The 12,639-nt window shown below is 34.4% G+C and overlaps 2 protein-coding genes across 2 annotated transcripts; one reads left to right on the plus strand and one right to left on the minus strand.

Moving 5' to 3' along the window:
- The first annotated feature begins 216 nt into the window (after positions 1-216).
- On the plus strand, positions 217-7,005 carry LOC104803313 (protein DOWNY MILDEW RESISTANCE 6-like). Its single transcript, XM_010527235.2, has 4 exons — positions 217-558; positions 674-921; positions 6,052-6,376; positions 6,553-7,005. The coding sequence occupies exons 1-4, from the start codon at positions 361-363 to the stop codon at positions 6,796-6,798; spliced, it is 1,017 nt and encodes a 338-aa protein (XP_010525537.1). The 5' UTR covers positions 217-360; the 3' UTR covers positions 6,799-7,005.
- LOC104803312 lies at positions 6,849-8,824 on the minus strand. The gene is made up of 4 exons (XM_010527233.1): positions 8,416-8,824; positions 7,948-8,034; positions 7,701-7,875; positions 6,849-7,386 (listed from the first exon to the last, which is right to left on the minus strand). The coding sequence occupies exons 1-4, from the start codon at positions 8,431-8,433 to the stop codon at positions 6,872-6,874; spliced, it is 795 nt and encodes a 264-aa protein (XP_010525535.1). The 5' UTR covers positions 8,434-8,824; the 3' UTR covers positions 6,849-6,871.
- Between the last annotated feature and the right edge of the window lie 3,815 nt (positions 8,825-12,639).

Genomic DNA, 12,639 nt, shown 5'->3' on the forward strand with positions numbered 1-12,639 from the left:
TTCGATGTAAAATTTAAAATTGTATAACCTCCATTTACGACAACCCGTGAATAGGTGGGACGACAATGATATAATTTAACTAATCAAAAGATTAAAAAAATTACCAATAACTGCAATATACATATGTGCGTGTGTTTGGGTATGTATGTGTGTGGAATTTTAAATATTTTTTCACTCAAATAATTACAGAAATGACAAAACAAAAACAGACTCATAAGCTTGATTGATCTAACTATAATTTTATTAAGTAAATATATATAATACATAGTTTGCGTATATATATACGGACAAGCATGCACTCCCACACACTTGCATACTCAAAGGCTTCTTCTTCTTCTTCTTCTTCTTCTTCTGGATAAGATGGCGGCGAGGCTTCTATCCACCGGTCTCCGGCTATCGACCTTGCCGGAAAAATACGTCCGGCCTGCTTCCGACAGGCCACATCTCTCCGAGGTCTCTGACCTTCAAGATTTCCCTCTCATCGATCTCTCTTGCTCCGATCGATCTCGAATCGTCCACAAAATCCACCGAGCTTGCATTCGATTCGGATTTTTCCAGGTACGTATTCACCACTTCTTTTTCACCTATATATATATATATATATGTTTATTTTGGTTAGCTATATATATTATTCGTCTAACAAATAAACATATATGAACGATTAATTAATTAGGTCATAAATCACGGGGTTTCCAAGGAAGCCGTAGAGAAGATGCTTGAAGTGGCGAACGAGTTTTTCAGTTTGCCCGTGGAGGAGAAGATGAAGCTATACTCAGAGGACCCGACAAGGACGACGAGGTTGTCGACGAGCTTCAACGTCAAGAAAGAAGAGGTTCACAACTGGAGAGATTATCTCAGACTCCATTGTTACCCTCTCCACAGCTACGCCCATCAATGGCCTTCCACCCCTCCTTCTTTCAAGTAAGTTCTCCCTTTATATACATACATACATACATATATATATATATATATATATATATATCAATTGGCTTGGATTTATTTTTTGTTATAATTATCACTTGGAATCATTTAAATTTAACCTACGTACGTATATATTATCACGTGTTAAAAAAAAAAAGATTACATGACAGGTTACGTAATATATCGCTGATGTATCGGATTTGATAGTACTCCTGACAGATATTGACGCTATTAGATAATTATATTCAATATTTATCGAATTAAAATAAATAATCTCCGAGTGCATAAAATAATAAAATAAAATAAAAGCTACATGAGGTGTGAGAACTTGCAACAGGAAATTTTATGAGTTAGAGCCAATTATAGAAATCGATGCCTATTTATTTCTAGACACAACTATGTTGTTCACTTCTTCAATGGTCCCTCCTCAACAAAATTTCCAGAACAATAATATATATATATATATATATATATGGAAAAATATAAAAAAAATAATGAATTTTTCAATTTTGACAAAAAGGATATTAAACTTTTTTTCAAATAAATATTAAATTTTTTAAGTGAGGTATCCAAAAAATATAAATTTTTCCGTGATTATCAAAAAACATTAAATTTTTTAAGTGGTTCAAAAAATATATGAATTATCTGCTATTGTAAAAAAAAAAAATCTGACGTGTTTTTATTTTATAATGGTAGAAAAAAGTTAAATGTTTTTTGGTAAAACTTAAAAAGTTTAATGTTTGTTGCAGAAAAAAGATTTAGTGGATTTTTTAAAAATTAGAAAATTATGTGTTTAAAAAGTTAAAATCCATAAATTTTCTCAAAATTATGTAAAATTGTAAGTAAAACTAACTAATTCCTCATTTTTTTTTTCGTTTAATAAATAAATTCCTTAACTTGAATAACGTTTCATTAAAAATTCTTAACTTATCAAACGTTATCATTTCGAATGTTCATCAACGTTAACTTTTAATCCCCGTAACTCTCAGATGCGATAATCCATATGGTCGTCATCCGCGTCAGCACATTACGTCATTTTTATCACTTTTAGCAATTTTTGAAATTTTCTTTTTCATATTTCTCAAAACAAATTAATTTTTTTTTTATGGAATTTATGAAAAAATATGGGACAGTAGGGTATGTTTTGTCGAATGACTTAAAAGAGTCAAAGTCCACTGTCTTGTTTTCTTGGGTTCCGGGATAAATCATTTGGTGGTCCCCCCTGGTTAAAAAATGTGCTTTATTATTATTAATATTATTATTATTATTTGAAATCTCTCCATGTGATCACATGCATCGATCATTAATTAACAAAACCTGGCAGACATGTATACATTATAATTACACACATATATACACATTTATATATACGTGTATAATTATATTGACATTACGTATAATATATACATACACAAAATATATAATCTTTAAACACATGAATCCCCGACACGAACAAAATACATCCTGAAACGCGTCATTATTGATCATATATTCATTTATTTGCATCTTGCGTGAGAATTAGTCCAAATATGCAATTGTTCCTATTTTATTTTTAAAATTCAATTAGAAAAATCCAATTATTATCAAAACTAAATTAAATTCGATTTATTTTTATTCGATATTTTTATCAACCTACAACTTATATACAGTGGATATGCATGGTTGATCGTATACAATAATAAAATTAATTTAATTGCAATTAATTTGGCATGAATACTATGAATTGAAAAGGTTGAACTTTGGTCCTCGTTGCTACAATAAATTGCTCGAATCACCCTTTTCACGTTCATAGGGAAAATCCAAGTAAATTAAGTTTTTGTTTTATAGTATATAATAATTATATCGTATTCCTAAAATTATAGTGTTGTGAAATAATTATATCTAAATTCATCATTTATCCTTACAAACACAATAATACACACATGAAAAAGTGACAGTGACGGATCTAGACATATATAATAATGGGGGCAAAATTATTTTTATGATTAAACAAATATAAATTTATGGGGGCATTTCATGATTTTATTTTTCATTAGTATAGAAAAAAATTGCAATTATTGCAAATAGAAAAAGATAAGGGGAAGAGAGATTATGGTCATTGAACAAAAAGACAAGCCGACTCTCGTGGCAAAACCACAGGATCGGGAAATTTACGACAGAAACCTCGAGATCATAACTCAATCGTCCAACGCATTTTGATGTGATATTCTGTTTCCTATCGGTACGGTCGGCTACTGACAATATCCAATAAATATATAATTTTCTCAATAAAATACATATAATATACATATAGACTCTATTCTTCACGCACAGATTGTGAATGGCCCAATGGGGTATTTGAAAAAACTCTCGTTAAGAGAGGGATTTGATCCAGAAAAACATTTGTCTAATTTTTTATTTCCGGAGAGATTAATTTTTTAACCGGAGAAATGAAATTCCTTAAAAAAAAATAGTGGATATAGCAAAAGAGCTTTTCAACAATATTTCATCTCTTTTGTAAAACTTGTTATTTGCAATTTTGTTTTATAGCTGTTCCAACATGGAATCTTTTCTCTTCTGGCTATCTTGCCGTGATGTATACGAACCTTATAACACATATATATGAAGTTTACATTTCACCAAAAATAAAACTTTTCAATTCTAACCCATAATATTTTATAAAATTATACGAAAATGCATAATCGAGAAATATATGTATATATAATTTCTCTTAAATACATAAATAAAAATAAAATTTTATGGGTATAAAAATTTGTTATGATGATTATATGGTATATAATTTTTTTTAATTTAAATATTTGGAAAAACTTAGTTTAGAAATCACAGAGTAGCGACAGAATTTTTCTTTTATTAAAATAAATATGGATAAAGTTTTGTTGGATATAGAATATTCTATCTATTATATGCATAGTAAAATCTGTATCGTTGATATTTTTTGGTAGTTTTTTTTATTTATAAATTTACATATTCCATATATATATATCCTTTTTATTTTAAAATTATTCAATAAAGTTCAGTATCCTTTGCCCATCTAATCATCCATTTAGTCTAACCGTTCATCCATATACATAACACAATTACAATTATATTAGTAAAAAATCTAATGTAATCTTATATGTGTCATTTATGTGAAAAAATGTACAGTTTAATAAATTATATAATTTTTTTCCATAAATAAATCATGTATCTTATATTTGTCTTCTTTTATTCACATGTACTTAATCTTCTTTTATATTAGTTTTTACAATTTTAAAAAAATAAAAAGTTAAATGATAAAATATTGATAACTTTTACCCAAAAAAAAAAAGACTACAAAGATATTTTTATTGGATTAGACATTCTTTTTTTTTTGTTCCAAACATATTTCCATAATTATGATTGAAATTATTCAATGCTTGATGGTACATTCTATTGCTACGTGACAAGAGACAAATATAATAATCTTACAGTGAAATAAAATGTCCAAAAGTCAGAAAGTGAACGCGATTTGTATATTAGATTAATATATGATATACATAAATTATATAAAGTGTATATGGATACGCCTTGATTAAGGGGGTGAAATGTCGCTAGCGAAACCGCGTGGACGTAAGCTTCGTGAGTTCATGGCACTTTTATTATAATTCAATATTATATTTATATATAATTTCTTTGACTTTTTGCCATATAAATTATAATTTATTATTTTGTTTAATTTTAAATATCGATCTATTTATAATTTGACCGAGTAGAAAGTCTTACTGAGTAACAGCAAAATATAACATACCCCTCACAGATAATACATTTATTTTTAGAAATAATTTGAAAGAACAATTTTTATTCAATTTTTTTTGGTAAAGTTTTTTCAAAATTTATTATATTATCTCCATTTATCGGGAAAAGTATGCGAAATTCGGATATCCAATCCGATTCGTGGGTCGGTATGGAAATTCGAATACCCAACTATTTAATAAGAGAAGATCGGATTTAGACATTAGAAAAACCCGAAATATGAATTCGAATTCGAGTTCGAGTTCGGGTATCAGAGTTTGGGTTCTTGTATTATCCATATGTACCAAAAATAGTAAATTTATAATTATGTCCCTAAATTTTAATGAGATTAAGGTAAAAATCTAGGGTTATCTCACATTTATTTACGTCGCCGCTCCCTCTTTACAAGCCATTCTCTGATTCTCTCTCCTCTGCTCCTTACTTATCCTCTATTTTTTCAGTCCCCTCTCTCTCTCTCTCCATTTTCCCTCTACCTCATGTGTGCAGTCATATCTACTTATCCTCTATATAAAAAAAATAGTATATTTATAATTATGTTTATAAATTTTTATGAAAATTTTATATACAAATTTAGGACGTGGTATCCAAAAATTATATGGAGACCCGATTTTTGGGTATCCAAGTGAAACGGGTAGGGTATGAGTCCGGATATTATGTCACGGTGATTTTCGGATTCGGATTCGGATTCAGATAACCCGAAGACATCGGGTATCTGACCCGAGTCATCCTTAACCGCTAATGAAGTCAATGGCGTCAGAATCTCACGACCATCATCATCATCATCTCTAACAAAACAAATACCGTCGGAATCTTGAAAGTATATCTATTTAATGCTAAATACCTTCTATTAAGATGAAAGAATTTAAAAAGGTAAAAGTGAAAATAAATAGAGATAAAATTTGTTGAAATGTACCGAAAACGAAAAAATTAGAGAAAAACAAATGGAGAAATGTGTGGGAGGTGGGGAAGAAGGAACGGTGAATAGAAGGGAAATGAATGTTTTTTTTTTAGGGAAATTAAGCTATTTTGGATAATAAACAATAAAGTTAGAATTATTTTTGAGAATTTAACCTTAAAAAGTATTTTGCAAAAAGACAAAAAAATACCACTTTGCAAAACGTTTTTTCGTTTTTGGTACATTTCATAAAATTACACCGTTCTTTTTTAGGGGTTTGCTAATTTAAAAGATATGTTTTGTCAGTTCAAAATGATTTTCCCCTTTTATTTTTCATTTTATATGCAAGGAAATAGCGCATGAGTTTTACATATATATAAAAAAAAACGAAATACATCGTAACTCATCATACTGATATATATACACACTATATTCACATATTTTTTTTGTTCTTATTAAACCAGGGAAATTGTAAGTAAATATTGCACAGAAGTGAGAGAACTTGGGTTTAGGATAGAGGAAATGATATCAGAGAGCTTGGGACTAGAGAAAGAGTACGTCAAGAATGTACTTGGAGAGCAAGGCCAGCACATGGCCGTGAACTACTACCCTCCTTGCCCCGAGCCCGACCTAACGTACGGCCTTCCCGCTCACACCGACCCTAACGCCCTCACCGTTCTCCTCCAAGACGCAGCCGTCCCGGGCCTCCAGATCCTCATCGAGGATAAGTGGTTCGCCGTAAAACCGTGCCCTGACGCCTTTGTCATCAATATCGGAGACCAACTCCAGGTATACAATTCGTTTCTATCTCTACGTGACAGTGGTTGTTAGAAAGTTTTCTAATTGGAATGTTTTCAGCAAATCTCATAATTTAATTACGTAAACGCTTCATAATTTTCAATAGTTCAACATGAACCATAGGAAAAAAAAACTATGTTCTTTAATATGATTGAGTATTTTGACAGGCATTGAGCAATGGGATATACAAAAGCGTTTGGCACAGAGCTGTCACAAACTCGGAGAAGCCGAGAATATCGGTAGCCTCGTTCTTGTGTCCTTCCGACAGCGCAGTCATCAGCCCAGCCGAGCCCTTGCGGGAGGACGAAACTGGGGCTGTCTACAGGGACTTCACGTACGCTGAGTACTACAAAAAGTTTTGGAGTCGAAACTTGGACCAAGAACATTGCCTCAACCTCTTCAAGAACACATAAAATTATGACATTAGCCCCGACATGTTTCGTTCCTCGTATCTATACACCGCATTACATAATGTATTGGAAACAATTAATGTTCGGTAATTCTTATAAGCCATTGTCGTTGTACGGTAAAATGGAATATAGTATATGCATGCATGAGCAAGGAACGAATGTTACGTACGAATAAAGTGGTGTCCGTAACATTTGGCCGCTCTTCTGGTCTCCGTCTGTTAGTTGAACGAACAGCCTTGTCTGAATCTGAATTCGAATGTGAATCCAATCTATTCTCGTGCTTAGCTTCCCCACGTTTCAGAATCTGAAATCTGTCTGTAACATCATCTGCATAGCTGTTTGTGTTGGAGATAAGGGCATCCTCGGGTATGGCACTCGGAACCTTTCCATAATTTGCATCAGGCTTGAGTTTTGCACCCGCAGAATCTGTGTTATGTCCTGAGCTTCCTGTTACACAATTCATTGTTATGACACTGTTCTCATCTACAACTGATTTGGTTGTATGTGGCCCTGGATTTTTTGTGATGGGAATCGATTTCTGGAGGTTAAAAGAACGCTCTTGCCACGACGAAGATGCATTTGCCGAATTTTCTGAAAAAAGAAGTAAAAGATGGGTTAAAATATTTCGAGGTTTTAACGAGAACCAAAATTTTATGTGCAGGATGAAACAATATAGATGTGCAAGCAAGCAATTGCAAGATTAGGTCTAAATGACGAAAAATGCTTATGGTTGCTCCATACTTTGCTAACCTTCAATTTGACGGCTAAAACAGAATAGACGGATACAGCAGTGACGACCGAGCACGGCAACAGCAGCTTGTGCATTACCGCTACACTAGTTTCCATGTTCAATCCCTCCATTCACATACTAATCAAACAAGGAACTTTTAGTTGAAAGTTTCAACCTTTATTGAGCAATTTGTGATCGTCGATCTCGTTTCTGATCCGGTAAAAATGAGCCATGCAAGTTGTAGAATATAAAGCAGCTTCAGCTTCAAGCCAGAGACTCTTGAACAGGACAGCTTGTGGTCGAGCTTCTTTGTCATCAGGGAAGTTGGACGCAAGTATGCTCTTCATGTCCTGCAAAGTTAAAATTCAGCAAAGAAAGCGAATTTTGTTACCGTGCAAAAGAACCCTGCGCGATCAACTTGCCTGGGCCATCTCTGTAAAAGCATAGCCACCATAGTAAGGCTGGTCATAGTGGCCCTGAACATCTGCAGTGCCTACTACCTTGGGCACCTGTGAAGGGGGTATCCATAAGCTCGGTGATGAACAAAATCCCAATCTTTAGCAAAAGGTACAAAGTAAAAGCAAACCCCATGAAAATGGACCCAATTCATTTCATTCTTCAAAATGTGAACCCAAACAAGGGGAGAACAAAACAAAGCTTCATGAATTTGATAATAGCAATAGCAACACAAACAATGTAGCAGGCATTCATGTGAAGTGTTTGTTTGCAATTCCCTAACAATCAGCAAAATTAACTGGGCAAGCAAATTCTATTGGATTGGAATTTGTTCCTGAAACTGCCAGGTTACGATTTTATCAGCATTGAATTCTTTCGCATATAGTTCTGAATCATGCTTAAGAAAAGCTGGGTTAAACAAGAAATTGGCATACCTCCTGAAGCTTAACCATATGTAGAGTTTATACGGTACTGTCTCCGAGCTCTTGAAACCCCAAAACTGCTGCAAAAGGCAATTCAGAGACATATACCTGGTCGTGTATTGCCGGCGTAAAACGAAGACGAAGACGCCTGAGACTTAACTACTCCAAAAAAGTCAGAGTTATACGGTCAATCTGCCGGCGATCGATGAGAATAACCATAAAAGTTCATCGGACCAGACAATTCTTCGGGCGGACCATAGGATTCAACAGAGTGGCTCATCGTGAACGGTGGAACAGATGAAGACGGAATCAAAGTGGGATTAGAAGAAGGGGAGCAGTACAGATACGATGATCCAGAGAAACCGCCATAGCCGAAGCCATCCATTATCTTCTTCTCCAAAAAGATCGAAACGACTCCCGAAGGAGGAGAAAGAGATGCTGACATCAGCTTTCATAAACGGGCTTATATGATTCGTAAGGCCCATTTTGCAAATTGCATGCATTTAAAAACCATGCCCAAAACATCTAAAAAAGAATATTTAAAAACAAAAATGTTTTTATTTGATAAAAAATTCGCTTACCACAGTAAATCTCATCTATCACAAAAATATATGTAAACGACTATTGTATTTATTAATTGATCTATTTTAATTTTAATTAAAAAAGTTATGATGATGATGATAGCTATATATAGTAAATTAGATATGAAATAAGAAATATTATAATTTTTGATATTTTTATAAAAGTATACATTTATTTGGATTTTTGGATAATTTAGATTTTAATGGGATATTTGTAAAATTATTTAAGATGATCCTCTTTATAAATCAATCAATTTATTTGAATATATATGATTTTTTCAGTATTCTCAATTTGTAATTACGCACTTTTTTAGTTATTTGAATTTCACCCGCAAGGGACCAAATATTTGTCAAAAAATTAAAAAATAGTTTATTTCATATTAAATTTGCAAAAATGAGACAAAATATTTTGGTTTGTACCAATTTTTATCTTCCAACTATATATATATATATATATATATATATTCACCTTTGGAAATGGATTTTATTATATAATATTTTAAAACAACGACTAAATGGAAAACACAAATTAAGAATTCCATAGAATGATTTATATTTTATCGTGATGCAGATATATTTTGTGTAATCCAAATAGGGTCATGCTATATATGGCTAGTTTTGGATTCTATTATGGGCACATAATTTTCTATGTTTCTAATAAAAATTAATTTTCCATTACTTCCGGGCAAAGGAGAAAAAAAAAAAAGAGTGGACGTGGGCGAACTCAGAGCAAGCACACAATGTGCTATTTCGTCCGTCCACTTATTATGTCGCAATAATATCATCCACTCATTTTCTCTCGTTGTCTTTCTATGAACTTTGAAAACTTTATGACGACGCACGAAAATCAATGAATTTAATTGAAGACCAATAAACTTGATATAGAGACCTCTAGTTCCGGCTTCCGTCAATATTGTTAGTTTCTGATCGATCTTTTCTTTGAACGAATGCACACAAGATTTAACATGTTCGGATTAATGTGATCCTACTCACGGCCGAGGAGGTTCTCGACAATTCACTATATCAGTTTTACAGATCTTGAGATACACGAATGCGCTCAAAAAACCCAGAACAAATTTCAGTCCCTTGACCCGAAAAGAATAGAATGAACTGTGCCCTTTTTCTGTAGAAGAGTCGAGCTTATATCCAGGGGAAGAAGACGATGAACAGTATAACAACCTTCTGACGCCAAATGTCCTTAGTGCCCTCCTTTGTTGAAACGCACCGTATTCACTTAACGCAATTGGTTTTCTGCTCAATTTCAACCTGAATCGAACCGGACTCTTAAACCGTAGTAAGCCAGAAGTCTCTCTTTCAGAAAGCAGCTTCGACTGAAGTATCGCCATCTCAACATGCTCCACCTTGGCGACTTCAGACGAGATTCCGTGAATTGTCTTTGATTCCTCCTCGGTTATTCGTCACTTTCTAATCACCTGTGACATTGAGTAAATCCAGGGCTTGCCTGAATTTACTCACCGGCAATGGCTTTGTGAGAATGTCAGCCGGATTTATTTCGGACTTGATCTTTAGTATCTTGACCCGGTTTTCTGCCACGACCTCTCGTAGAAAATGCAGCCGCATGTCAATATGCTTGGTCCTTTCGTGATGTACGTTATTCTTGGCCAAGCATATTGCACTTTGTGAATCACAATGGATTGGAACCGTATCTTGTTTGATTCCTAACTCATTCACCAGTCCTTTTAGCCACAAAGCTTCTTTAACTGCTTCTGCTAGGGACATATATTCTGCTTCAGTGGTGGAGAGTGCTACGACGTGTTGCAATCCCGATCTCCAGCTCATTATGCTTCCTCCGATAGTGAAGACATATCCGGTGATGGAGCGACGTTTGTCTAGGTCTGATGCGTAGTCCGAGTCACAAAAGCCTTCAATCTTGATCTCTTTTCCTGAGGTGTATTTCAGTTTCAGTCTTATACTTCCTTTGACGTATCTCATTAGCCATTTGATTGCTGCCAGTGTTCCTTTCCTGGGTTACTCATGAATCTACTAACCATACCGACTCCATATGCTAAATCTGGTCGTGTTCCGATCATCCCGTACATTAAGCTTCCTACTGCATTCAAATACGGAAACCTGTCCAAATCCAGTCCTTCTTCTTTTTGTTTAATCCCCTGTAGTCGAAACTGTGGCCCCAGAGGCGTTTTTACTTCCTTAGACTCTGTCATACCAAAATTACTCAGAACCTTCTGCATATAACTTTGCTGCGATAACAGTAACAACCCTGAACTTTTGTTCCTGATGATGTCGAGTCCCAGAATCCGTTTAGCACTTCCCAGATCTTTCATTTCGAACCTCTGACTTAACATACTTTTCACCTTTTGAATCTCTTGCTTGTTTTCAGCTACTAATAACATGTCGTCTACATATATCAAAAGATATATGTACGATCCTTCTTTCCATTCTTTGAAATAGACACATTAATCGAACTTACTTCTTTCAAAGCCTTGTTCAATCATATATGTGTCAAACTTTAGATTCCATTGACGAGGCGACTGTTTTAACCCGTAAAGAGACTTCTTTGGCAAACACACTTTATCAGACTTCCCTCCGGATTTGTACCCCTCTGGTTATTCCATCAGTATTCTCTCCTCTAGGTCCCCGTGTAGAAAAGCCGTCTTTACATCAAGCTGCTCTAATTCTAAGTTCTTAGACGCCACAAGAGCCAGTAACAGTCTAATCGATACATGTTTCACCACTGGAGAATAGACTTCATGGTAATCTATCCCTTCAATTTGTGAGTATCCCTTAGCGACTAGTCTGGCCTTGAATCTCGGTTTCTCAACTCCGGGAATCCCTGGTTTTCTCTTGAACACCCATTTACAACCTATCACTTTCTGATTTGGTGGTCTGTCTATCAAAGTCCATGTCTGATTTTCTTGGAGAGACCTCATTTCCTCCTTCATAGCCTGAATCCATTTCTGTTTTTCTGTTGTTTGAATTGCCTGTTGATAAGTTTTTGGTTCTTCGAGCTCCATTTCATTCGCTACTGTGAATGCAAACGCAGTTGTACTGTCTTCTCTGTATCTGAGTGGAGGTTGTATGATTCGTCTCTCTCGATCTCGTGCCAACATATAGTCCTGAAGGTTGTTCTGTTGTGTAGTTTCTGTATCTTCTAGTTCTGGGCTTGTTCCATCTCTAGTCTCTGAGTCTTGGTCTGAAGTATTCTGAGCATTTGAATCATCCTGAGTAATTTCAACATCCTCTTCTTCTAAATCTAGTGATTCTTCCCCTGTATCCAATGAAGATCCCTTTCTTTGCTCGAGGTTGAAGCTTTCCTTGATTAGAATGTATATAAGTGATACATCCGAATCTTTTCAGATTTCCTAGAGCTACAGCCCTGTTATACCATTTTTCTTCGGGTATCTTGAACTCAATAGCTCTTGATGGAGATTTATTTATCAGATATACTGCTGTTGACGCCGCCTCAACCCAAAATGTTTGGTCTAATCCAGAATCGTTTAGCATGCTTCGAACTTTGTCCATGATAGTCCGGTTCATCCTTTCTGCCACGCCGTTCTGTTGTGGTGTGTAGGTGCAGGTCTGATGTCTGGTAATCCCATTTTTCTGACAGAATTCATCGAACCTTTGGTTACAAAACTCAAGTCCGTTATCTGTTCTTAAGTGTTTGATCCTCCTT

This window comes from Tarenaya hassleriana, unplaced genomic scaffold, assembly GCF_000463585.1.
Source record: "Tarenaya hassleriana unplaced genomic scaffold, ASM46358v1 Cleome83, whole genome shotgun sequence".
Lineage (NCBI taxonomy): Eukaryota > Viridiplantae > Streptophyta > Magnoliopsida > Brassicales > Cleomaceae > Tarenaya > Tarenaya hassleriana.

Bases quoted from the DNA above. Each gene is read 5' to 3' on its own strand.
- LOC104803313 (XM_010527235.2), top strand. From the start codon at position 361: ATGGCGGCGAGGCTTCTATCCACCGGTCTCCGGCTATCGACCTTGCCG. The intron at 559-673 runs GTACGTATTCAC...TTAATTAATTAG, and splicing joins TTCGATTCGGATTTTTCCAG to GTCATAAATCACGGGGTTTC. The intron at 6,377-6,552 runs GTATACAATTCG...GTATTTTGACAG, and splicing joins ATATCGGAGACCAACTCCAG to GCATTGAGCAATGGGATATA.
- LOC104803312 (XM_010527233.1), bottom strand. The intron at 7,876-7,947 runs GCAAGTTGATCG...TTAACTTTGCAG, and splicing joins CTTTTACAGAGATGGCCCAG to GACATGAAGAGCATACTTGC. The intron at 7,387-7,700 runs GTTGAAACTTTC...TTCTTTTTTCAG, and splicing joins TCACAAATTGCTCAATAAAG to AAAATTCGGCAAATGCATCT.